At 42.0% G+C, this 20,000-nt stretch overlaps 1 protein-coding gene across 16 annotated transcripts in view; it reads right to left on the bottom strand.

Moving 5' to 3' along the window:
- The window catches only part of LOC135092024 (forkhead box protein P2-like), a 409,229-nt gene that overhangs the window by 171,621 nt on the left and 217,608 nt on the right, over positions 1 to 20,000 (bottom strand). For all 16 annotated transcript variants that reach the window (XR_010262719.1, XM_063990158.1, XM_063990160.1 and 13 more), the window contains one exon: positions 4,558 to 4,650. Coding sequence is in view for 14 of the 16 variants with exons in the window: in XM_063990158.1 (XP_063846228.1) it covers positions 4,558 to 4,650 (93 nt within the window). In the remaining 2 variants the exon portion in view is untranslated. The remainder of the gene's footprint in view (positions 1 to 4,557; positions 4,651 to 20,000) is intronic.

The raw sequence follows: 20,000 nt of genomic DNA, 5'->3' as shown, positions 1-20,000 counted from the left end.
AACAACCAAGAGACATCTGAGAAAAATCCATATACGAGACATATCAACCTCTCTCTCTCTCTCTCTCTCTCTCTCTCTCTCTCTCTCTCTCTCTCTCTCTCTCTCTCTCTCTCTCTCTCTCTCTCTCTCTCTCGTCTCCGTGCCCGCCATGCCCGCCCCTGCACATCACCACGTCGATCACACATACATCATTGATCGACACACGCGCACGCAATCCTGAATTACTTAGCAGTGATCAGTTGTGATGCGGAGGCGAGGGCGGTGAGCGGACGGCGAGCGGGTGGCGAGCGGGTGGCAGCTACAACCGCACCAGCTCGCACCCACGCCTCGCCACGCCCGCTACGCACCACTGAAATATTCCTCATGTGGACTTCCTTCTCTTTATGCTGCTGGTTAGGTTGGGTTGGGTCGGGTTGGTTTGGGTTGGGTTGGGTTGGGTTGGGTTGAGTTAGGTTAGGTTAGATTAGGTTAGGTTCGGTTTGGTTAGGTTCAGTTAGGGTGGGATAAGGGGAGATTGGCTTAGGTTAGGTTAGGTTACGTTAGGTTCAGTTAGGTTAGGTTAGGTCTGGTTTGGTTTGGTTAGGTTAGGTTTAGTTGAGTTAGGTTAGGATAGGCTCAGTTAGGTTAGGTTAGGTTAGGCTAGGTTAGGTTAGGTTAGGTTAGGTTAGGTTAGGTTAGGGTTTTTTTGGTTAGGTTAGGGATCTCCTCACTCTAGTGTAATGATTCGGTTCGGTTAGGTTAAATAAGGTTGGAATTAGGTTAGGTTAGGTTAAGAGGTTACGATTCTCTTCACACACTTTTCTGGAAGTGGTAGATAAGATAATAATAGAAAGTCTGTCTGTCCTTGCAAATTAAATGATGTTGTTGCCTTCGAATTTGTGATGATTTACTGGTTGAAGTGAAATAAAATAACAATAATAATAGTTCCCCAAAATATTATTGTATGTATCTCGAAAAAAGGCAAAAATGTGTCTTAGTAATCAATTCAAATTTTATCTCTGAACAAAATTAAATAATAATGCCAAAAAAAAGTTACCCCTCAAGATTTTAAGGTATATATTAAAAAAAAGAATAAATAAATGAATAAATAAATGAAAATGTGTCTGCGTAAATAATTCAACATTCTATCATTGAACAAAATAAAATAATAATAAAAAAATATATCCCCCGAAATTTTAAGGCATATACTCAGAAAAAAAGCAAAAAAAAAGTCTTCGTAATTAATTCAACATTCCATCTCCGAGCAAAATAGAATATAATGCCCCAGAAAATTAAGTGGCATCCTTAAGAAAAAAAAAAAGAAAAAGAAAAAAACCCAGCGAATTTTGAGTCACACACGCTTCAAGACCAGAAAACAGCCAGTCTTTGCAGAATAAACAAGCCCCGGCACTCACTCCGCTGCACACCAATCAATAACCCCAAGAATTTTATCACAAGCCCTACGAGAAACAAAAAAATTACATCACTCCCCTTAAAAACAATAAAAAAACAACACGCAATCACAGAACATTATTAAACCCTCCAATCACAAACTAAAGGAGAATCAATAACGAGGCGAACTTAAGATCAATTCACGTCGAAAATGAAGAAAAACAATCAATTAGGAGATGAAAAGTGAACGATGCATACTGAAATCACCTTTCTATCACCGCCTCCCCCTGCAGCACCTCCAGCCGCGTCTGCATCACCACCTCCGCCACTTGGGAGTATTGTTTGGCCTCCCGATTAGCGATGGTGGCGCGCCGGTGTGTTTACGTGTGCGGTAAACAGGCTGCGGCGGATGGCTCACTTGTAAACAGTTTAGTTTCGACAAAATCGCGTGCACAGAGACAAGGCGCACCTTAGTTTACAGAAGACTCTGCTTGCAACCAAAATATCTGCACCTCTTCCTCCTTTTCCTCTTGGTCTTCTTCCTTCTCTTGGTCTTTTTCTTCCTCTTAGTCTCTTTCCTCCTCTTCCTCCTCCTGCTTTTCATCTTCTCCCTCTTTCTTCCTCATGTTCTTCTTTCTCCTCCTCCTCTTCAGTATGTGATGTTAGTAAAAAAACGAGTATTGTTCATTTGGTTCTTAAATAAGGAGGAGGAGGAGGAGGAGGAGGAGGAGGAGGAGGAGGAGGAGGAGGAGGAGGAAGACGAGGAGGAGGAGGTCGAGGAGGGAAGTTATTTCTTGGTTAAAAAATGCTAATAAGGTGATGATGTGATGTACTCTCTCTCTCTCTCTCTCTCTCTCTCTCTCTCTCTCTCTCTCTCTCTCTCTCTCTCTCTCTCTCTCTCTCTCTCTCTCTCGCGGATACACCACTGGCATGATTAGCGCGTGTTTATCTGTCTATCTATCTATCTGTGTGTGTCTCTATCAACCGAGTCTATTTTACTTAATGGCTTCTCAATTTGATGTTTTGGGGATTGAGAAAAATGTTGTACCTTATAAAGTGGTTAGGTTAGGTTAGGTTAAGTTAGGTTGGGTTAAGTTAGGTTAGGTTAGGTTAGGTTAAGTTAGGTTAGGTTAGGTTAGGTTAGGTTAAGTTAGGTTAGGTTAGGTTAGGCTAGGTTAAGTTAGGTTAGGTTAGGTTAGGTTAGGTTAAGTTAGGTTAGGTTAGGTTAGGCTAGGTTAGGTTAGGTTAGGTTAGGTTAGGCTAGGTTAAGTTAGGTTAGGTTAAGTTAGGTTAGGTTAGGTTAGGCTAGGTTAAGTTAGGTTAGGTTAGGTTAGGTTAGGTTAGGTTAAGTTAGGTTAGGTTAAGTTAGGTTAAGTTAGGTTAGGTTAGGTTAGGCTAGGTTAAGTTAGGTTAGGTTAGGTTAGGCTAGGTTAGGTTAGGTTAGGTTAAGTTTGGTTAGGTTAAGTTAGGTGGTGGAAAGATATGGCTTGATAGGGTGACAGGGAGTGCATGGGGAGGAAAGCTGAGGTGGGGAGGTTACTGATGTGTGTGTGTGCGTGCGTGTGTGTGTAATTAGGATCCTCATAGGTAACAAAGGTAATAATAACAATGGAATTAAGATGACGAGAAAGTAATTTAATTCTTGTAGTGATTTATTTCTTAAACGTATTGTAAGACTCAGGAGTCAAGACAGTTCGGCTTTTGTCACACACACACACACACACACACACACACACACACACACACACACACACACACACACACACACACACACGATATTAATCTCTTTTGTTAGTTGTGTCTGTGTGACTTAACATTCTTGTGTGTGTGTGTGTGTGTGTGTGTGTGTGTGTGTGTGTGTGTGTGTGTGTGTGTGTGTGTGTGTGTCTTGTATTCGATTTCATCCTATTGTTGCTTTAAAATACAGCTGTCATTTTAGAAGAGAACAAAATTAATCTTGATATTGTAGACAAATGAGAACTGATACACACACACACACACACACACACACACACACACACACACACACACACACACACACACACACACACTCTCTCTCTCTCTCTCTCTCTCTCTCTCTCTCTCTCTCTCTCTCTCTCTCTCTCTCTCTCTAAGAACAATACCACTTTTAATCCGTCATTTGTATCAATTAAACGCTTTTCCTGTCACATCATTTCACAGATAAACTATAAACCAAAAAAAAAAAAAATACGATCTTAGGACAAGCAAATTATCACGCAAGTTTCATAATTACCCTCACACAGGTAATCGCAAGACAGGTGAGAACTTATTATCCGAGAGGGGACGAGGAGAGAGGTGGCGAGAGAGGAAGAAAAGGGGAGAGGAGCTGGAATGTTGATCAGTGTCTATAGGGGGGGAAATTGTGAGGGATGGGAAGGGGGAGAGAGGGGAGAAGGGAGAGAGGAAACGGGTGGTATGATGGAGGGAAAGATAGAGTAAGAAAACCTGAGGAGAGGGGAGGAAAGTGAGGGAAAACACAGAAAAGGGGAATGGAGAAAGGGAAATGAGAGGAATGAATGAGAGAAACTAAGAGAAACTGAGGAATGAGAGGGAAGAAAGGATAGATGAGAGAAGAGGAGAAAAGAGAGAAATAGGGAGAAAGAACAGGAGATAGAGGAAAGGACAGAGAGAGAGAAAGAGATGAGAAGAATAAGAGAAACTAGTGAAGGATGAGAGGGGAGAAAAGATACAGAAGGAGAGGTGAGGGGAAGGAGGGAAGTTGAAATGATAAAACGTGACTAAATCTGAGGACAAGCAGGTGTGCAGGAGTGAGGGGAAATACCTGTGGAAATAAAGGGGAAAGAGACAGAAAAGGGAAACAAGGAATGACAAATATGGAAGAAAACGCAGGTAGAAATGGCGCAGGTGAGGGGAGGCAGGTCTGTAGTGAAGGGAAACAGGTGTAGAAGTGAGGGGGAAACACACCTGGAGGAAGATCGGGAAGGAAGGACAAAACTTGAAAATACGAAAGAAAACGAGAGAAGTGGCACAGGTGAGGAGAGACAGGTGTGTGGTAGAGGGAAACAGATGTGCTATGAGGGGGAAAACACACCTGAAGGGAAAAAAAAGGCGTAAAGGTATGGAGAAGGAAACAAGAAGAGTGACACAGGTGAGGGACGACAGGTGTGCTCTGAGCAATACAGGTGTGCAGTGAGGGGAACTTACCTGGTCAGGGTCGAGGGGAGATGTTTGTCTTGAGGGCCTGGCTGACAGGTTGATTGCTCCCTCTCCCTCACCCTCCTCCAGCACACCGTCGTCCTGCAACACAAAGAAACACAGTCAGCAACACAAGATAACACTTTAGAAACATATATTAGTAACACAAGGTCCATCATTACTAATTGCGATAAACACAAATAATACAGTAAAACACATTACGACTTGTCTCTGCAACACAAAGAAACACAGTCAGCAGAACAAGACAACGTAACACAAGCGATACACAGCAATAACATCAACACAAACACAGTCAGATTAGTAACACAAGATCTATCACCATTTCCAGCACCAGAGAACACAAAGAAACACACTGCAACACAAAGGAAACACTTGATTAGCAACACGAACCAGTGAGAAACACTTAGAAACATACAGATTATTAGCAATTGGCAACAGAAGCTCCACCAACACTTCTAGCAACAAACAACACACACTAACAATACCTGCAACTCAAAGGAACACGTGACCAGCAACACAACTACACTGCCAACAACACCAAGAATTCCCATTTTTCTTATAAATTTCTTGACCAATTTTTCATCATAGCTTAAAAGTTAACTGGAGTTTGTATAATCCTCCTCCTCCTCCTCCTCCTCCTCCTCCTCCTCCTCCTCCTCCTTCTCCTCCTCTTCCTCCTCTTCCTTTCCTCATTCAATCTAAGAATATTGCCGTGGTTCCTGACATTAACCTCCTCCTCCTCCTCCTCTTCCTTCCCCTCCTTCACCTTATCCCTTTTCCTCTCCTTCCTTCACCCTCCACCTGTTCTTCTCTCCTTAAAATCCTCCCTTTCTTTTCCTCTTCTTCCTTCTCCTTCTCCTTCACCCTTCTGCAGGTGAGAGGTCAGGCTGATCACTCCCTCAACACCTTCACCTGCCCCTCCTTCGCTCACCTGGCCGTGGCATCTCTCCCTCCTTCAGGTGATCGAAGTAATTAAAAATGAATAAATAAATAAAATAATGGATTTGAACTAGAATGTTTTTTTGTTATGGATTTAAGTGGAAAGGTGGATGAGGTACACAGGTGGACAGGTGAGCGAGTCTATGCTAGTGTGGATGAGTGGGTGAGTGGATGAGATTGGTAGGTGTGTGATAACTGTACTTTTTAGAGAAATCTATACTACGTGAGTGAATGAGTGAATGAATTTGATAAAAAAGCAAAAATACAGTACTAGGTAGAAAAACTGAACTAAATGAATGAGCTTGAAAAATGTAAAATAAAGTACGAATTAGAGGACAAAAAACAAAGAAATAATAACCAAGTGAATGAATGAAGGAATGAATCTGAAATAAAAATACAAAATACAGCAAGATAGAAAAATATGTACTAGAACAACTGAATAACCTTGAAAAAAAATGAATAACAACAATACTACAGTCAAAGAAATACAATACTGAGTGAATGACTTAATGAATCAACCTAAAAAAAAAAAAAAAAAAAAAAAGATACCGTAAAAGGAAGAAAAAAAGTATTAAAAAAGAGAGTACCAGGCGGAGACGAAGGCGTGGCTGCTAACTTGCGTGAGCGGTAAAGGTCGGGAGGAATACCTGAGGGTGTGTGTCAGGTGTGTTAGGAGTGGTGGAGGGTGTGGTGCGGGTGTTGGGTGCTGTGATTGGTTACTGGGATGCTCTAAGCCTTGTGGTGGTGAAGCTGGGGAACTGATGGGAGCTCTTGATTGGCTGATGCAAGAGATGGGTAGATAGGTAGGTAAATAGATGGATAGATAGATAGTTGGCAGGATAGATAGATGGATAGATAGATAGACAGGTAGATAGACAGATACCTCATTGGCTTACTTGTTTATTTCTTAATCTTTATTTTTGTTACTTTTCTGACCAGTTACTGTACGTGTATGAAAAAAAATGATATACCTATTTTTTTTAATTTTATTTGTATCCTTCAACACACTTTTCTTTTCTTACTCTAGTATTTATTGTTTTTTCAACCTAATCTTTCCTTCCTTTCTTCCTTCTCTTTTTTCGCCAACTGAATTCCGCACGCACACACACACACACACACACACACACACACACACACACACACACACTCTTGCAACCCTTTCTTTCCCCATCCTCTCCTCCTTATTACACCCCACCCCCTGCATCCCTTCCCCTTCCAGCCTCCCCCATCCTCTCCCAAATTACTCCACCCACCACCTCTCTCCCTTCTGTCCCTCCTTCACTAGTAGGTTAACAAAAAAGAACTTTACAATTACGCCAAATCTCACCTTGTTACTCCTCACTCTCCCTCTCCACCCCCGTCAGCCCCTTCAGGAGACAAAAGCCCCTGAGGATTATACCAGCGGGCGAGGCACATCCAGGCGCGGTTCCCAAAGGCACGGAAGAAATCTACTCTAATAATTAGCATAGAGAGGAGCCATTTCCATTTTCTTCTCCAAACTGACGCTTTGGTGAGCAGGCGTCCCGCACTCCATGCTCTCTTCCTTATTCCTCTCCCGTTTTCTTTTTCTTTTCTTTTTTTTTTTTATTTATTTATTTTTTTTTTTTTTGGTGTTAAGGAAATATTGTGTTGCTTTTGTTTTGTGTGTGTGGTTTGTCTATCGTTTGTTTAGAACCTCTCTCTCTCTCTCTCTCTCTCTCTCTCTCTCTCTCTCTCTCTCTCTCTCTCTCTCTCTCTCTCTCTCTCTCTCTCTCTTACTTTCTTTTTCGTGTTTTTTTTTCTTTGGTTTGGTTTAGGTTATTTTCTTCTTTATTTGTGGGTTTGTCCACGTTTTCTTTTAGAGCATCGTTATCTCGTTTTCTTTATTTTATTTTTTTTCTCTATGTCTTTCTAGAGTGTAGGTATGACGACTTACTGCAGCTTCTCTACTTTCTTACATTCTTAACAGGTAAAACAAATGAAAAATAATAACAATAAAAAAAAATCCACAAGTATAAAACAAAACAAAAAACAAAAAATGAACAACCAATAACACAAGATAAAAAAAATAAAAAATAAAATAAATAAATAAAAAACAAGAAAAAATACACAAGTGACTCCATCTTCCTTTCAACACCTTAACAATTCTTCCCCTCACACGTGACAGGTTAGCCAGGTAAGGGAGCCGCACATTCCTCCCGCCCTCCACCTGTGACGCGGCGCTCAGTGGATGAGGGAAGACAAAGAGTGGACCAGCAAAAAGAGTGGATGAAAAATGAAAATTCCACCAAGAAAAAGATTCACAAAAAAAAAAAAAAGGAAAGCATGACAGTTTAGTGGGTGACCTTTTAAAGGAAGGCTTTTTAAAGTGGTTTGCGGTTCAATTGTAGGTTTTTAAAAAGGAGAGTAAGGTTTAAAACTCTTGACTCACTTGTTTTCTTTTTTTGTCTTTTTTTCTCTTTTCTTTGTTTTTTTATTCGTTAATTTCTTATTGGTCATTGTAATGTCCCTAAGTGGCTTTTTAAATGTTTTTTTTTTTGTGTTTATGATCTAATTATAATTCTTTTTTTGTACGTCATGTGTCCAATTGTCTCCTTTTCTCCTTAACTAATAATTTTCTTAACTATCTTTCAAATAACTTTTATTTATTTTTTTTAGATTACTCAAAAAAAAAAAACTATCATTTCAATCATTACGTTTCATCTATACGTGAATGCACCTCTCTCTCTCTCTCTCTCTCTCTCTCTCTCTCTCTCTCTCTCTCTCTCTCTCTCTCTCTCACACATCCCGCCGCGAGGTACGAGACTAACTTTTGACAGGGAAAAAAGTGGAGGTCGGAGGAACGAACACATATGACTCAACTATCCTAGAGACTCAGCTGCCCTCCTGCACCCGCCATTCCTGCTAATTACCGCTTAATCAGGCCGTTCCGTACAGCAGTGGATTGGCGGAGGGGGGGGGGGAGGAGATGCAGCCTCTTAGAAGTGTATCATCTTACATTAGAGGAGGTTAGAAAGGAATTAGGAGGAGGAGGAGGAGGAGGAGGAGGAGGAGGAGGAGGAGGAGGAGGAGGAGGAGGAGGAGGAAGGTAGATTAAGATGTGGCTGAGTGTAATACGATAGGTCACCTGGGGAAAGAGAGAGAGAGAGAGAGAGAGAGAGAGAGAGAGAGAGAGAGAGAGAGAGAGAGAGAGAGAGAGAGAGAGAGAGAGAGAGAGAGAGAGAGACAGGTGAGTCTAGATACCTGCCGACTAATTAAGGGCTACAGAAAGTGAGTTTTACGAGATAACCTGCCAAGGAAAGCACACCTGTTCTCTACTGTTACACACACACACACACACACACACACACACACACACACACACACACACACACACACACACACACACACACACACACACAGGACAGGTGCAACGAAGGTGGAATCGTATACACCTGATATATTAAAAGTCTCCTGTCTACATCCTGACTCACGAAATACAGGCTTGTTTATGTCACGAAAATTTTTAAAGTCACTGTTTTTTTCTTTTTCTTCTTTTTTTTTTTTGAGGAGGATTCGTGTGCTAATGGGAGTGTTTGTGATTGTTGTTGTTGTTGTTGTTGTTGTTTTCTTTTTGTTAATTGTTTGGTTTTGTGTGTTTTTTTTTGTTTATGATCTTTTTTTTGTTTTGTTATTTATGTATTCGTTCTTTTCTTGAATTTTGTAGTTTTTTTTTTAATGTTGTAGTTTTGTTTATATTTTTTTTCTTAACTGATTAATAGTGGTAGTATTATTTTTTTATTTATTCTTGTGATTATAGTAATATCTCGTATTTTCAACGTGTTTTTTTTTGTAATATTTTCGTTTATTTATTTATTTATTTTATTTTTTATATATTTCGTATTTTAAAAATTGCTGTACTTTTATTTCATCAGCGTCTATGAGAATAAATATTTTGTTTACATTCCATCAATAACTTTTTTTGTGTTATATATCATCATTTTTTTTGCTTACATTCAAGATTTTTCCCCTTAGGATCTTATATTTTCCTTAATAAATTTCCCATCTTTTTTTCCCACCCCTATTTTTTCCCCTCATCTTCCCTCTTTTTTCCCCCTCACTCATACCATTATTCTCACTCATCTCATTTGTCACCTGCACACACGACCCACCTGTTTCCCCTCACTCTCACACCTGTCCCCTCACCACTCACACCTGGTAGGCCTTCCCCCCTCCCCCCTCTCCCTCTCTCCTCCCCTCCCACCTTGGCAGCCCCTCTTCTCTCTCCCCTTACCTTGGCAATCTATCTCCTTTCTCCCCTCACTCTCCTCTCCTCTCCCCCTCTTCTCTTCTTGTCACTCTTCTTCTTTTTCTCTGCTTCCCATCTTGGCAAATTCTCTCTCTCTCTCTCTCTCTCTCTCTCTCTCTCTCTCTCTCTCTCTCTCTCTCTCTCTCTCTCTCTCTCTCTCTCTCTGCGATTCTGTCTACATTTCTTGTCAGTCTTGCTGTTTAACTCTCTCTCTCTCTCTCTCTCTCTCTCTCTCTCTCTCTCTCTCTCTCTCTCTCTCTCTCTGTTATTGGCTTTTCTCGCTTTCCCCTCTTCTTCCTTACTTGTTCAGCTTTCCTCCTCCTCCTCCTACTCCTCCTCCTCTTCCTTGTCCTCTTTTCTTCTTCTTACTCTTTAATCTCTTCCCCTCCCTTCCTACATCCAATCCCTTCTCTACACTTAATCATTCTTTTCCTCTCCTCCTCCTCCTCCTCCTCCTCCTCCTCCTCCTCCTCCTCCTCCTCCTCTTCTTCTTCTTCCTCCTTCCATCGTCAAAAACCTCCCCCACCTATCACAGCTGGTCCTCTCTCGAACAATTGTGATTAAAGTTGCTCCAAATTAAGAAAATTAAAATGAAGAGCGCCCTGTCTCTCTCTCTCTCTCTCTCTCTCTCTCTCTCTCTCTCCCCGTCTCCCACACCCCAATTCTCTCATTTCTTTGAACTATCACAACCTAATTTCTTGTTTTTTAAGGGAAAGTGCAGCGATCACATTCCAGTGGGGACATTTCTTTTTTTTTTTATTTTCTTATCGTAGCTGATCATTAGAGACGTAATCATTAGGCATTTGCATATGAATTTCGTTCTTTTCAGCCTTAAGGAGGGAGAGGGAGAGAAGAAGGACGAGTGGGTGTGTGGACAGTGTTAAACCTTGTTCCTCTTCTACCTACAAGATTTCCACCCTTACTCTCTCTCTCTCTCTCTCTCTCTCTCTCTCTCTCTCTCTCTCTCTCTCTCTCTCTCTCTCTCTCTCTCTCTCTCTCTGTGGCGAAGTTGCGTTTAATTGCGTAGTTTCAGAGTTCGGTTTCAAAAGTTTTTTTTTTATGTTTTTTTAAAGTTATCTGTAAGGTAATAAAGCAGAAATAGACACATATAATTACTTTCTATCTTTCTTATTATCTTTATTTTCTTTTTCTTTTTCTTTCGTTAAATTGCGTGGTACATAAGTTTCCCTTGTTTTGCTTTTGTTTTGTTTTTTTCTTAAGTTATCTATAAGGAGGAGAGACAGACACATGTGATTACTTTCTATCTTTCTTTTTATCTCTCTCTTCTTTTCTCTTCTTTTCTTTCGTTAAATTGTGTCGTAAAGCCTTGAGTTTCTAAAGTCTTCTACGTGTTTCCATGTTTTCTAATCTCCTGTAAGGGCAACACATTAGGGAAACACGCAAGGGACGTTCAGTGTTTCCTAGTTCCAGTGTTTTCTAAGTTTCCTGTTCAATGTTTAATAAATTCCGGTGTTTTCCAATTTTTTTTTAAAGTTTTCTGTTCAATATGCTCTAGTTTCATTGTTTTCTTAAGTTTCCTGTTCAGTTCAGTATCAATATTTTCCAAGTTTCCTGTATGGGGCAACAAAATAGAAAGACACGCAGGGAAACTTTCTTCCTTTCTAATCATCCATGTTTTTTTTTTTTTTCTTTCCAAGTGAGTGTTTTGTGGCGCGTGATTTAAGAGGAGAAGCGTGCGCGGCGGCAGGAGAGCGAGGGGAGGAGTGAGGGGAGGGGGAAAAACTGGTAGAAACATCACTAATTTCCCCTCGCTCGTCCTCTTTTTCCCCTCTGATGATATGATGATGGTAGATATGTGTATGTCTGTCTGAATGTAGTGCACAGGTAAATAAGACACCTGCAACATATCTGTCACACACCTGAGACACCTGTTACAGCAATAAACAGGTGTGGCTTCGCGTACTCAGGTAACAAATAAAAGAATGATAAAAAAAAAATTGTTGTGAAAGATAAAAATGAAAATGAAGATGAATATGAAGATTAATATGACAGTGAATGCACATTAGATAAAGTATGCGTCCACTTTATTTATGTGGAGGCGGTGGAGTCTTCAGCTGGATGTGGATGAGTAATGCAGTGGATTTAGAGGAAAACTATAAAACCTGAGGTGGAATTTTACTCTATCGTGGGTGGATGGACTCAAGTGGATGATTAAAAGATGGAAGGTACAAGTGGAGTCCTGGAGTGAATAATTACTTAACTGCGGAAAGAGGAAGTTAAGTGGAAGATGTAAGTGGATAAGATGGAAGATACTTAAAAAAAATGATGCAAGTGGAGAACAATTACTTAAGTGAGGGTGGATCAAGGTAAGTGGAGGAAAGTGGAAGGTATGAGTGTACTTTTAACCTCACAGTGGACAGGAGAAGTGAAGAGAAGTGGAGGCAGGAGAAAAAAAAAAAAAAAAAAAAAAAAAAAAAAAAAAAGGCGAAAAATCTCACTTAATCTAATCACACTGCTGAATCTACCAATGATTTTTCACACACACAATTTTTCTTCCGTACAAGTTAATATGAAGACAGTAAAATTTCTCATAGCAGACATTAAACATAAATAGATTCATGGTGTCAGGAGTTATCAGCGCGAAACATCACCAGACACTCCCTTTCTCTCTCCCCTGCTCTCCCTTCCTCTGTCCCCTCCTCTCCCCTGCTCGCGCCGCCCAGACAGGAGTGATGAGGGCCATGTCACGCTATAGAACCTTACAATAAAAGGGATCTGATCGCCTCATTACGAACACACTCACTCCTGCAACACAACCTTTCCCCCTGCAGCACAATGCACCACTTGTAATGTGTTCTGTATTATCAACGTGAAAAACAGTGAGCAAAATAGTATCTTTTTTTTTTTTTAACTACTGTCGTTGTTGTTACCTAGACATCACTCAGTTTTATATATTTTCTTTTTTTTTTTTTTGCTTTCAAATTCAATTAACTAAGAAAAAAATAGCCTTGTTTTTTCTTTTCTTTTACCTCTAAAATCAGTATTACCAACAACAAAGAACGTATCACTTTCCTCCCCCCATCTCTCTCTCTTTCTCTCTCTCTCTAGCATCAGTGTTACCAAATGAAAAAAAAAAGAAAAAAAAAAACTCACCACGTTCAATTCTTCTACTTAAAAAAAAATAAAAGTAACTATTTTTAAGTTAGTAATACTAATGAATAATTTTTAATTGACTTTTTTAACCTCAACATTAACATGAAGAAATTAATGAAGGCATAAATAAATATATAGATGAATAAATAAATAAAAAATATAAAATAAAATAAATCCACACTTTTGCAAACATTCTTACTTCCAACAACAACAACAACAACAACAACAATAATAATAACAACAATAATAATAAAAACAATAACAATAAATAAAAAAAAACAAGAATCCAAGTATCCATCCAAACAAGGGCAGGTGAGGACAGGTAACCCCTCATGACAGCACCAGGTAGCGGCGGCAGGGCAGGTGGGAGTACGGAACCCCTCCCCTCACCTGAACCTCACCGCACCTGGCCTCGCAGCCTCCCTCGCGCGCTGGCAGTAGATCAAAACAATAAAGTAATTAATGTCGAGAATAAGTGCAGCGGGGTCTCGAGGGTGGGGAGTACCTGTATTTGGCAGAGGAGGAGGAGGAGGAGGAGGAGGAGGAGGAGGAGGAGGAGGAGGAGGAGGAGGAGGAGGAGGAGGAGGAGGAGGAGGAGGAGGAGGAGGAGGAGGAGATAGTGAGGAGTAGCGTTTTGCCAGTCCGTACCTGTCGAATCTGTAAATATAAATCTAAAGGATACTGATAAGGGGCACCTGACAACCTCACCTGTCGTGCATTAAATGTCCATTCGTCAGTTTGTACGTGCCGTTGATGTGTGTGTGTGTGTGTGTGTGTGTGTGTGTGTGTGTGTGTGTGTGTGTGTGTGTGTGTGTGTGTGTGTGTGTGTGTGTGTGTGTGTGTGTGTGTGTGTGTGTATTTTAAGATGCGTCGAGATTTATGATATATTTTTGCTGCCTCTCTGTGTCGTTGTGTGTGTGTGTGTGTGTGTGTGTGTGTGTGTGTGTGTGTGTGTGTGTGTGTGTGTGTGTGTGTGTGTGTGTGTGTGTGTGTGTGTGTGTGTGTGTACATCTCAGCTACATCTTCACGCCCTCTCCCCGCCCAGACCCCCTCCCTACCGCATTTACCACACAACACTGTGGCAAAACACACCTGACAACTGAGGCACTTTTTAAAACTTACCTTTGACATTAAGTACACACACACACACACACACACACACACACACACACACACACACACACACACACACACACACACACACACAGACAATTAAAACCCCAAACACTACAATAATAACACAAACTCCTAGTAGTAGTAGTAGTAGTAGTAGTAGTAGTAGTAGTAGTAGTAGTAGTAGTAGTAGTAGTAGTAGTAATGATAGAGGAGAGGGGGGAAGAGAAAGAGAGAAAGAAAACGTGAAGTTGATGGAGATGATGGCGTAAACAGAAAACGGTTCGCAGGCTCCATAATTCGTTCCGCCCCCCTACTCTTGCTCCCCCCAGAGGTCCCGGCGCCCCCCAACCTCCCTCAATAATGTGTTCTAGCGAAGGGCGCCTGCTAATGTACGTGGGCGACTTGCTTACGAACGATAATGATTCGGTATCTCATGATGAACGCGAGGAGGAGGAGGAGGAGGAGGAGGAGGAGGAGGAGGAGGAGGAGGAGGAGGAGGAGGAGGAAGAAACCGGGCGCCACACTACATATTCTCCTCCATGTACCCTCCTCCTCTTCCTCTTCTTCTTCTTCTTCTTCTTCTTCTTCTTCTTCTTCTTCTTCTTCTTCTTCTTCCTCCTCCTCCTCCTCGCACCTTTTAACATTAAACTCAATTATTTCAACGCCATTCATAATTGCACCTGAAAATACCTGTTTGTCTTCAGGCTGTTAACTTGAGAGAGACAAAAAACACATTTAAATATTACTAAAGAAAATTTTTTACCCAGAGAGAGAGAGAGAGAGAGAGAGAGAGAGAGAGAGAGAGAGAGAGAGAGAGAGAGAGAGAGGCGCATACTGTGAGAGAGAGAGAGCTATCTTTAAAACGAGAAATGCCACTGAGCTATTAATGATTTGTAACCTCTCCGATTAACTCTCTCTCTCTCTCTCTCTCTCTCTCTCTCTCTCTCTCTCTCTCTCTCTCTCTCTCTCTCTCTCGTCTGTGCGAGTAGCGAGGTGGGTGACAGCATGACGCGCGGGCCACACATTAACTTCCCTTGCAAATGCGTCTCCCAAATGTAAACACGAGGGTGGCCGGCAGCGGGAGGAGGAAGGGGCGGGAAGCGAAGACTGAGCGGAGAACGATGAGGACCCTGCTGGAGGCGCTGACGAAGGAGGTGGAGAAGGAGAAGGTGAAGGAGGAGGAGGAGAAGGAGTGATGAGAAAGGGAAGGAAGTGAAAAATTGAAGGAAAAGCGGGAAAAAATAGGAAAATATGAAAATAACACCAAGATTGAGAAGGAAAATGACAACGAACACAAACAACAACAACAAGACAACAGAAAACGGAGAACTGAGTAACAACAGACAGAGACAGACAGACGCGGCGACACTCACAGACACACAGACACACACGCACGCACACACACACACACACACACACAGACGTCCCCAGTGAGTCAGGGCGACAAGAAATAGCTGTCAGAGGATCATCTATATATACAAACCAGGAGGAGGAAGCCCCCCATCATACACAACACATCGTACTAGCCACTTTCACTGCTAAGGGGCGGGTAGGGAGGACCAGGGAGAAGCAGAAGGGGGGCAGGGAGGGCAGGGGAAGTGAAGGTACGGGCGACTGTGTATATACAGAGAAAGATTTACACTTTTTATACGTGTGGAAGAAGAGGGGGAGCCAGTGAAGGAAGAGAGTTGAGGGGAGGGGAGGGGAGGGGAGGGAGAGGTGATATAGCGCTAGATGTAGGAAGGGGGAACAGTAAGGTAGAGTATGTATGGGAGGGAATAAAGTGATGTAAGGTGATGTATGAGAGAGAGGAAGCATATAGGAAGATATAAAAGGGAGTATACGAAGATTATATAAGAGAAAAGGAGAAAATGTGTGTGAGAGAGAGAGAGAGAGAGAGAGAGAGAGAGAGAGAGAGAGAGAGAGAGAGAGAGAGAGAGAGAGAATAAGAACCAAGGGAAAGAAATGCGAGAAGGAAACAAGGATATGGGAAACTGAGAGAGGCGCGGGAAGGGAGACATGGGAGGGGGTATAAGGAAGGGGGAGGGATAACATTCACACACACACACACACACACACACACACACACACACACACACACACACACACACACACACAGAAAATAAATAAAAAAGCAAGAAAAACAACAAAAAACAAAAAAATACGAGAACGATTATCTTTTCTAACAACGCCTATTCAGAGGAGGAGGAGGAGGAGGATCACCACTCTCTCTCTCTCTCTCTCTCTCTCTCTCTCTCTCTCTCTCTCTCTCTCGGCCACTTTTTAAAGAATAATTAGAAGAGTCGCTGTCATTAGGCGCGGGCGCTCAAAACTTCTCTAAACAATGCTACGTTTCCCTCCCAACACCTCTCCCTCTCACTCTCCCTCGTTGTCTTTCTCCTCCACATTTCTCTCTCTCTCTCTCTCTCTCTCTCTCTCTCTCTCTCTCTCTCTCTCTCTCTCTCTCTCTCTCTCTCTCTCTCTCTCAATTCAAAATAACTATTACTACTACTACTACTACTACTACTACTCTCTCTCTCTCTCTCTCTCTCTCTCTCTCTCTCTCTCTCTCGTTGTGATAAGGTGGAAGAAATAATTAGAGTAGCGTGGAGAGAAAGTGGATGGAGAGAGAGAGAGAGAGAGAGAGAGAGAGAGAGAGAGAGAGAGAGAGAGAGAGAGAGAGAGAGAGAGAGAGAGAGAGAGAGAGAGAGAGAGAGAGAGAGAGAAGGGAAGGAAGGAGGGAGAGAAGGAAGGGAGAGGAGAAAAGCAAATTACTTGGGAGAAGAGGATGAGTTAAAGATGAGGGTAATGAAAGGGAAGAGAGAGAGAGAGAGAGAGAGAGAGAGAGAGAGAGAGAGAGAGAGAGAGAGAGAGAGAGAGAGAGAGAGAGAGAGAGAGAGAGAGAGAGAGAGAGAGAGAGATATTAACATACAAACTCACAAAGATAGACTTTTGACATGAAACTGGATGCTTCTGAGACTGACAACAACAACGAGGTGGAGGAGGAGGAGGAGGAGGAGGAGGAGGAGGAGGAGGAGGAGGAGGAGAGGAGCAAGGAAAATGTAGCAGCAGGAGTAGTAGTAATAGTAGTAGTAACAAACAAAGTAACAAAAGTATCAGCAAAAATAGTGAAATAGTAGTACAAGTAGTCATATTAAAAAGTGAAAAAAAAAAAAACATCATAATAATACAAAAATAAAAGTAAAAATGATATCTACCTTTATGATCATCACTACTTGTGTTACTCTCTTAACAGAACAACGACACAACACGCCAGACACAGCCAAGCCTGCGTGCCTTCACTCACCACGCCTGCTGTCACAGGGAGGATGCCACAACGACAAGGCTATCAACGTATCACAAGCGCCTTAACATCCCGTCAGCTGGGACACACACACATACACACACACACATACACTCCCATATCGTGATTACTGAGACAACGCCAGTGACTTCTTTTCCTTTTAACTGTATTATCAATGCCCCGAGCACCCTTACTCGGGTTTAAATACTGATAAAAGCTTTCTCTTGCTGGTATTTGTGTGATTGTAACGTCCCTATCTTGTCACCAACCCGCCACTATTCAATACCAAACCAAACTAGAAATTTAAACAGAACAAAGTGACAGACAAGCTCATTAAGGTCAGTATTTAGGAAAGGACAAGAAGTTGCCAACCTCTATTCACATAACGACTTGACTGAGGTTAGGTTAGGTTAGGTTAGGTTAGGTTAGGTTGGGTTAAGTGGTGTAGGAAAAATTCAAAACAAAGGTGACATAAGCAAAATTCATGGGCAGTAATCAGGGTAGGTTAGGTTAGGTTAGGTTATGTTAGGTTAGGTTAGGTTAGGTTAGGTTAGGTTATGTTAAGTGGTGTAGGAAAAATTCAAAACAAAGGTGACATAAGCAAAATTCATGGGCAGTAATCAGGGTAGGACAAGAAATAATGGGCTGAAACTTCATAACGTTAGATTTAAAAAGAGTTAGGAAGGTGGAGTGGGTAGAAAGTTAATAGCAGGCCAGGTGGGTTAGGTAGAAGTTAGTGACAAGTCAGGTGGAGCAGGTAGAAAGTTAGAAGCAAGCAGTGTGAAGTAAAGAGTTAATAACAAGCCAGGTGGAGTAGGCAGAAAGTTAGTAGCAACCCAGGTGGAGCAGAAAGTTAGCAGCAAGCCAGGTGGAGTAGGCAGAAAGTTAGCGGCAAGCCAGGTGGAGCAGAAAGTTAGCAGCAAGCCAGGTGGAGTAGGCAGAAAGTTAGCAGCAAGCCAGGTGGAGCAGAAAGTTAGCAGCAAGCCAGGTGGAGTAGGCAGAAAGTTAGCAGCAAGCCAGGTGGAGTAGATAAGGAAGAATGAAGCTCCACCAGCCTGTCAACACTTCCACCCTCAAGCTTAATCTAAATTGATGGTGGAATGATCAACTCTTTCCTTGGGTGGGCGTGGTCGCTGCCTGATTCTGAGTTAGCACGCCACCCTTAACCCCCCCACGCCCCTGCCCGCACCCTCTCCCCCCTCAGCACCCCCCGACCCTGTACCTACACTCTTCCCAATCTACACATTCACTCTTAGTCTTTAATTCATTTCTGTACCCTATTCAGTAACCTAACCTAACGCACCCTAGCAGTCCCTACACAAGTTTCTACACCCTGGCCAACACCCTCACCCCATTCCATTAGTTCAACACTCTTTTCTACACCCTATCTAATAAGTTAACCTAAACTAGCCTGACCTGAATTGACCATCCTAATAGATCTATGTTCAACCTTACACCTTATTCGTCACATAACTTTGTATTTAAAAGCGTCACTCTGCTCTTTCTGTTTCCTCCTCCTCCTCCTCCTCCTCCTCCTCCTTTCTTCTTCTTCTTCCTCTTCTTCCTCCTTACAAATCTTGTGATATCTAGTTTAGTTTTTATGGCATTAACCTCTCTCTCTCTCTCTCTCTCTCTCTCTCTCTCTCTCTCTCTCTCTCTCTCTCTCTCTCTCTCTCTCTCTCTCTCTCTCTCTCTCTCTTAATTAACGTTACGATTGTGTTCATTTTCGTGATTATCAATTATTTGTTTATTTCATTTAATCTCTCTTTATTATTGTACGCGGGATTGAGTGAGTTTCTCTCTCTCTCTCTCTCTCTCTCTCTCTCTCTCTCTCTCTCTCTCTCTCTCTCTCTCTCTCTCTCTCTCACACACACACACACACACACAATTAAACACCCCCACATCTAACACACGCAATCTTACACCTTTCTCTCTCTCCCTCTCTTTTTTTCCTCCACCTCTTTCCCCTCCTCATCTTCCTTCACCACTACCACCACCATCCCACATACCCTGGCCGGTTCTCCTTCCTTCTTTCTTTCCTTCCTTCCCTCCTTCCTTCTCCCTCATAAAGGCTTGGAGAGTAAGGGAGGTAAAATTCATATAATCACATCACCATTCTCGCCAGGTTTCCCAATGCATCATCACACACACACTCCAAAAACCAAATTCTCACAAACCGCACTTAACAAAGCCCGCTCCACTGCTGAATGCTCCGGGCAGGTCGGTGTTAACGCGAGATTCACCCTTTGAAAAATCGCTGTGTTCTTTGGTGGCTTCGTGAAGGATGTAGCAAAGGCCCCAGTAGTAGTAGTAGTAGTAGTAGTAGTAGTAGTAGTAGTAGTAGTAGTAGTAGTAGTAGTAGTAGTAGTAGTAGGTAGAGGGGAATGACTGTAGAGGATGTTGCAGTGTGTTGTAAAGTGATGTTGACAGTGTGTGATGTGTTTAAAGTGTGTTAAGAAGGTGTGAGTGTCAGGTGTAGTTATATTTGTGATGTTAATTTGTGTGTTAATCACGTACTGTATCGTAGTGGTTGTCTGAAGTGCGTTACTGTTTGAAGTGTGTGTGTATGAGTGTCACGTGTGGGTGTGTGAGTGATAGTGTTAAATTATGTGTTAGGTGTTTTTGTAAAAGTTTAGCGTGTCTTGTAGGGTGTGTTAGGGTTGGTATCAGTGTCAGATGTGTTATGTGTAG

The sequence above is a fragment of the Scylla paramamosain genome, chromosome 39 (assembly GCF_035594125.1).
Source record: "Scylla paramamosain isolate STU-SP2022 chromosome 39, ASM3559412v1, whole genome shotgun sequence".
In the NCBI taxonomy this organism is placed as follows: domain Eukaryota; kingdom Metazoa; phylum Arthropoda; class Malacostraca; order Decapoda; family Portunidae; genus Scylla; species Scylla paramamosain.
Note: the sequence above shows the minus strand (reverse complement) of the source record. Positions and strands in the feature narration are given on the sequence as shown.